Genomic DNA, 6668 nt, shown 5'->3' on the forward strand with positions numbered 1-6668 from the left:
CATCTTGATGCAGGACATCTGGGCAACAGGAATCGGCTGGGATGATCCTATCGATGGAAAGAGTTGGTTGCAGTGGAAGAAGTGGATCGAGCTGATTTCGGAATTGAGCACTCTTCGAATCCCACGTTGCTACTTCGAAGGCGCCACAGAAGAGAGTTATTGCAAGTTGCAGATCCATGTATTCGTCGATGCGAGCCAATCAGCCTATGCATGTGCAGTGTATTTCCGAGTTGAAACACCAGAAGGTCCGGCAGTTAGCCTTGTAATGGCAAAATCCAAAGTAGCACCGTTGAAGATGTTGACGATTCCTCGACTCGAATTGCAAGCTGCCGTCCTTGGAACTCGTCTGCTCAATAGTGTGATCATCATGCACGCACTCAAGGCGACGAAGCGCGTATTATGGACTGACTCCAATACAGTTCTCGCCTGGATACGATCGGATCAGCGGCGGTATCAGCAATACGTTGGATTTAGGGTCGGTGAAATTCTATCGATGACGGATGTCGACGAATGGAGGAAGGTGCCAACGAAAGAGAATGTAGCTGACGACGCAACAAAGTGGGGAAATGGACCGGCTGTTCGCTCCGAAAATCGGTGGTTTCAAGGACCGGAATTTCTTCGACAATCCGAGGACAATGGGCCAGGTGGTAGTGAACTGATCGAACCCACGCAGGAGGAACTAGTGGCGTTGAACGTTCATGATGAAGCAGTGGAGCCAGCGGTAGTAGACGTAAATAGATTCAGTAAGTGGGAAAAGCTGCACCGTTCAATGGCTTACGTGCATCGATTTATTCAGAACATCCAACGATCTCGACAAAGCGAGGCGCGATTGATAGGATTATTGACGCAAGAGGAGTTGTGCAGCGCTGAGAAATCGCTGTGGATTCAAGCTCAAACCGAGTGTTTTACGTTGGAATCCGAAATGCTGCACAAGTCAAAGGGAAAACCCGAAGCAGTTCATGCCACATTACCAAAATCAAGCACGTTACGCAAATTGTGGCCGTTCATGGATGAAACAGGCGTAATACGAACAAGGAGCCGTCTTGGGTATGCTGACTGGATCCCTTCTAACATCAAGTATCCGGTAGTTCTACCTCGGCAACATCCAATCACGTTACTTCTGGTTGACTATTTCCACCGTCGTTATCGCCATTGCAACCGTGAGACGATCGTCAACGAGATGCGGCAACTCTACGAGATCCCGAAACTACGGTCAGTCGTGTTCAAGATATCGCAGGATTGTCTACCATGTAAGATACGTCGGGCGACTCCTAGCTCGCCCCCTATGGCTCCGTTGCCCAAAGTGCGAGTTACCCCGTATGTAAGGCCGTTTACTTTTGTTGGAGTTGACTTCTTCGGCCCGGTGCTGGTGAAAGTTGGACGAAGCGTTGTTAAGCGGTGGGTGGCTCTATTCACCTGTTTGACAATACGGGCTGTGCACCTTGAGGTTGTACATAGTCTGTCGAAGGAGTCCTGCGTAATGGCGGTTAGAAGGTTCGTGTCACGACGAGGAGCACCATCAGAAATCTTTAGCGATAACGGCACGAACTTCCTCGGTGCGAGCAATCAGCTGAAGCAGGAAATGGATGATTTGGACCAACATCTGGCGTCAACGTTCACCAACACCACAACACGGTGGTCGTTTAACCCACCAGGCGCTCCTCACATGGGAGGAGTATGGGAGCGTATGGTTCGCTCAGTGAAAGTGGCAATAGGCGGTATTCTGGAAGAGCAGCGAAGACCAGACGACGAAGTTTTGGAGACGGTCATCATCGAGGCGGAAGCAATGATAAATTCGCGGCCGCTAACGTATATACCGCTGGAATCGGACGTGCAGGAGTCTCTTACTCCAAATCATTTTCTGTTGGGGAGCTCAAACGGAGTCAAGCAACAGCCAGTACTACCAACGGACTACCAAGCAACCCTGAGGAGCGGATGGAAGTTTGTGCAGCATTTGTCGGATGGAATATGGAGAAGATGGATAAAAGAGTATTTGCCGGTAATATCTAGAAGGTCGAAATGGTTCGAAGAAGTGAAGGAGATGACTAAAGGAGATTTGGTGTTGATCGTGGATGGTGCAGTTCGAAACCAGTGGGTGAGAGGAAGAATTCAGGAAGTTGTCAAAGGAAAAGATGGAAGGGTGCGGCAGGCCTGGGTGAAGACTGCGAGAGGCATCCTAAGGAGGCCGGTGGTCAAATTGGCGTTACTCGACGTCGAAGCTGGAGGTAAACCGGAATTCAAAGACAATGGTTTACGGGCGGGGGGATGTGACGACGAGTACCCCCCGGTGCGTGATGGTCAATAATTACCATAGGGCAGATAGGACTGTCGGAATGAATGTCAGTGTCAATAGCGAGGTGAGGTGATGACATGGCAAATGTTGACTGAATAGAAAGAAAATAGATGGTGAAAGAATAGGTCTGTAAACACATCCGTTTGTACCAAGTGAAGGACTAAATTTAGCAAGGATTGAATTATATTTCTTGCATTAAACGTAAGTTGTAATTGAATTATTCTACCTAAAATATTTCTATAATTTGTTCTTATCTAAATTTGTTACCTAAATTATAGCAAATTCCTACTTAATCTAAAATTGGAAATTATCACCTAAAGGAAGATTACTCGGAAAGAAACCGATAAATTGTAAGTAACAAGTTATTCTAATTGGAAAAATCAGTAAAAATAAACGTTTTTACAGCTAAAGCTGATCCCTACAAACTTCGAGTTATTAGTACGGGACTGCTAAGAAACGGTTTCAACAGGGCCATTAGACTGTTTGTTATAATGACAAATATTTGTCATTGTAGACCGACATTCATCCGAGGTTGCCATGATTTCCGTTGTGTTGGTCATGTGTTGGGCTTGTTTGGCCAAATATTTGTCATGTCTAATGGGACCTTTAAGTAAAATTTATAATAAAATATTCAGAAACTGTTCAACATTTGGGTAGTGTTCAACAATTAGCGAATTACCCTATTGCCATCTTAAATTGTGCAAACAAAACGAAAAATTATTTGGTCCCCGGATAATCGAGCCATTTCTTCCGGATAATCGAGCTCCGGATAATCTGGTCCCCGGTTAATTGAACCCCCGGATAATCGAGTCCGACCTGTATCCTCAAAACTGAAATGATTGTATATCCGACATTTTTTCAAAGATTATCTTGGGATTCGATTCAGAAACTTTTCTTTTTTTTGGGATCATATCCGAGTTACCCGGATTGATTACCGTGGTTTTCGGAAAATCCGGATTTGCAGGAACATGTTCGGCATGTCAGCTAGAATAACCATCAAAGAGCATAAACCAGTCTTGTATCAGTCCATTAGCTGGCTATTCCTGAAAAAAAATCTCAAAAAGTCATGGCTATCAATAACACTTTCTTACACCTCAACACCACAATGTATATTTATATTTACGGGTTTTCTGAAACTCCGGGTGACCGGAGCAGTTTATTCGATAACATATCGATAGAGTAAGCTCGGAGCTGAATTGGTATCTGAACGGGCGTTCTTGAGCAGCAAAAGCTCTGACACGCAAGTTAAATGACTACTGCGTTTCAATCAAAGCATTGAAATCATTTTTATTATTTTCGACTCGTGTTCAGTTCAATTGCAACACAACATGAAATAATAGCATACGTTTAAAAGAAGGAAAAATATCAGATGAAAAATCAGCAGCTTCAACATGTGAACATAGTAAAATCAGGAAACTTGAACAAAACTCCATTACCTTCTGGACCTTCTGGACCAACTGATGAAAAAAATCAGCAGTTGGTACATGAAAACGCAATGAAATTAGTAAACTTGAAAGACCAGCCTATTTTTGTTTGAAAGAAGGAAAATATCTAAAAAAGGCATCAACTAATGAAGAACAGCTTGTGTTCAAAAGGAAAAATTTCTTCTGAAACATACAGCAATTGGTACAGGAGAACGACCCAAACAGACACGTTGAACGTGCGTTATGCCATCTTGGTGCGAAAAATCAAACATCCTAGGAGGGTTAATAAACGTGAAAGGATAGCCTATGTTTTAAAGAAGGAAAAATACATGAGAAAAAGACAGCAGCTATAACATTCAAATATAGTACAAATACGAAACTTGAAAGAATAGCCTATGTTCAAAAGAAGGAAAAATCATCGATTAAAAAAAATCACAACCATAATGTCCACTGTCAGCACAAATAACAAACGTGAAAGAACAGCATATGTTGGAAAGAAGGAGAAACCTTTGATGGAAAAGCCAGTATTGGCTACACAAAAACGCAATGAAATGGGATTGTACGTCGTTTCCCGGAAAACCATTTCCCGGAAACCCGTTTCCCGGAAAGCCATTTCCCGGAATGTAGCATCTCCCGGAAAACCATTTCCCGGAATATACCATTTCCCGGAAAACCATTTCCCGGAATGACCATTTCCCGGAAAACATATTCAATATCAAAAAACAACATTTCTATTATTTTCATTATTTTGTAAATGTAGGTACACATTAAAAGTAATAAAAGTAATAAAATTATGTACTACTCTCAATTTGTATTAGTTTTTTTATGACGAGTATTATGAATAATTGAAAGCTCTAAATTACGGTATGCCTCCACAGCTAATCGGAGGGACAAGAACATTTCCATTGTCTCTTTTCCAGTATTTTGATCTTATCAAATATTAAAGACTCCTTGTTGGTAGCCTAAGTATTTGTCAAAAGTATTGCGTTCCTCTTCTTTGAAAACTAAAGTTTGCTTCAAATAACTATTATAGCAGTATAACTTTAAAGAACAGCCTATGTTTAAAAGAAGGGTAAACATTGGATGAAATAGTTAGCAGTTTGATCCCGATAAACACGAAAGAACGGCATATGCGTAGAAGAAGGGAATATCCACTTATCCGCGAGCTGTAATGGCGGCGGCGGGCATGTCCAACCGGTTCGGATTTTGACGTTTCTTGGGGGAAAGTCAAAACAGTTTCATTCCCCTCCTCACCCCTTCACCCACCAATTGTTGGCGCCAACCGATTGCGATCCCCACGAAACGTCAAAATTCGAAACGGTTATTTGTGCCCGCCGCCGCCATTACCGCTCGCGGATAAGTGGATATCATATGGAAATATTGCTAGCTTAATGCCAACAACTGTTCTTGGTGTAACTAGAAAGAACAGCCTATGTTTGAAAGAAGGGACAATATTTAATGAAAACATGGATAGGTTAATACCGACAACTATTTTGAAAGATAACTCGGAAGAACAGCCTAGGTGTAAAAGAAGGGAAAATACAGATTGTTTAACATTTCGCCGAAAACCATTACGCGGAATTCTTATTCGCGGTGGAACATTTCGGAAAATCGTTTTGCGGAAAATCATTAATATGATACAAAAATTTATCATGATTTAAATTTAATTTAAATTTAAATCATGATAAGATCTAAGATTCAAAACTCAAAACAGCAAGTGAAGTATGGAACATTTCATATCCACAATTAAATTTTTGTGAGGGTAAACTTCGAAAGAACAGCTTATGTATGAAAGAAGGAAAATTCTTCGATAATATTAATTCAGGAGTTGTTATTCTAAAATCAGCATAACGCATAATATTTATCAAATAACAGCCTTTGTTGAGAAGAAGGGCTGATATCTGATATCTAATTAATAGCATATCTGTAAAAAACAGCGTATGTTTGATGGGTAGGAAATCCTCTGATACAAAAATGAGATTTGTTTTGATTTCTGTTATAACAGTACAAGCTAGTTGGAACATCAAAAAGAAGAGAAAGCCGATCAAGTTATCCCTAAGGAGTGTTACTTGAATTAAGGGTTACGCGGTCACATGGTTTACAAAAAGCAACATTTTAAAATATAATGCTTTCAGTCAAAAAGCGCGAACGTGTAGAAGCTGAGAAGTAGGCTCAGTGCGAAAATTATGATGCTGGGAGACTAAGCTCAACTGAATGAGGCGATTAATCACTGGGCTAAACAGATGTTAGACCAATTGGATTGAAAGATCTGCCTATTATTTAAAGAAAGAAAAATCTCATAAGAATGAGTTAGTTGCTGGTTTACTAAATAATACTGTAGCACTGCAACTTATAAGTTAACAACTTATTCTTTAAAGAAGGAAAAATTTTAAATGTAGATATCAGTTTGGTCACCAGCAAGTGTTATTTGAAAGGAGACCACAATTAAAAAGAAGGACAAACCTCCTACGGAGTTAGCAGTGGACCACCAATAAACAACATAACTGTGCATCTCGAAAAAAAAACCTCGATTTAGAGAAGGATACATTTCTGATGGTAGGGTCAGCAGCCTGGCCACCAAAAAACACACTAATAGTGTAACTCTAAAAAACAGCCCATTCTTAATAGAAGGAAACATGTTCATTTGATTAGCAGTTTGGTCGCTGGCCAAAATTTTCAACAGTGTAACTTGAAACAACAGCCAATTATCAAAAGAAGGTGAAATCTTCTATAGAGCGCCGGATTTCACTGCCGCAAACTTAACAACACATAAGGTATGTGTGCCATCAGTAACCTCACGCTCCCATATTCATCCTATTCGAAAACAAGCGATTACGGCACCGATTGATTCCGTTTTTTTTGTTTTCATGCGTGCTCACTTCTAACATAAAATACAAAAATAAGTGAAAAACAAAACAAACAGCACTTCAATTGGTTGTTTTTCGTAGGAT

General features: G+C 40.9%; 1 protein-coding gene across 1 annotated transcript; it reads left to right on the forward strand.

Annotated features, from left to right (window-relative positions):
* LOC134287030 (uncharacterized) lies at window positions 1–2756 on the forward strand. The gene is made up of 2 exons (XM_062848738.1): window positions 1–2494; window positions 2572–2756. Exon 1 carries the CDS (start codon window positions 8–10, stop codon window positions 2303–2305), a length of 2298 nt encoding a protein of 765 aa, XP_062704722.1. The 5' UTR covers window positions 1–7; the 3' UTR covers window positions 2306–2494; window positions 2572–2756.
* Window positions 2757–6668: the final 3912 nt, after the last annotated feature.

The sequence above is a fragment of the Aedes albopictus genome, chromosome 2 (assembly GCF_035046485.1).
Source record: "Aedes albopictus strain Foshan chromosome 2, AalbF5, whole genome shotgun sequence".
In the NCBI taxonomy this organism is placed as follows: Eukaryota; Metazoa; Arthropoda; class Insecta; order Diptera; family Culicidae; genus Aedes; species Aedes albopictus.

Coding starts and splice junctions, on each gene's coding strand:
- LOC134287030 (XM_062848738.1), top strand. CDS start 8: ATGCAGGACATCTGGGCAACAGGAATCGGCTGGGATGATCCTATCGAT.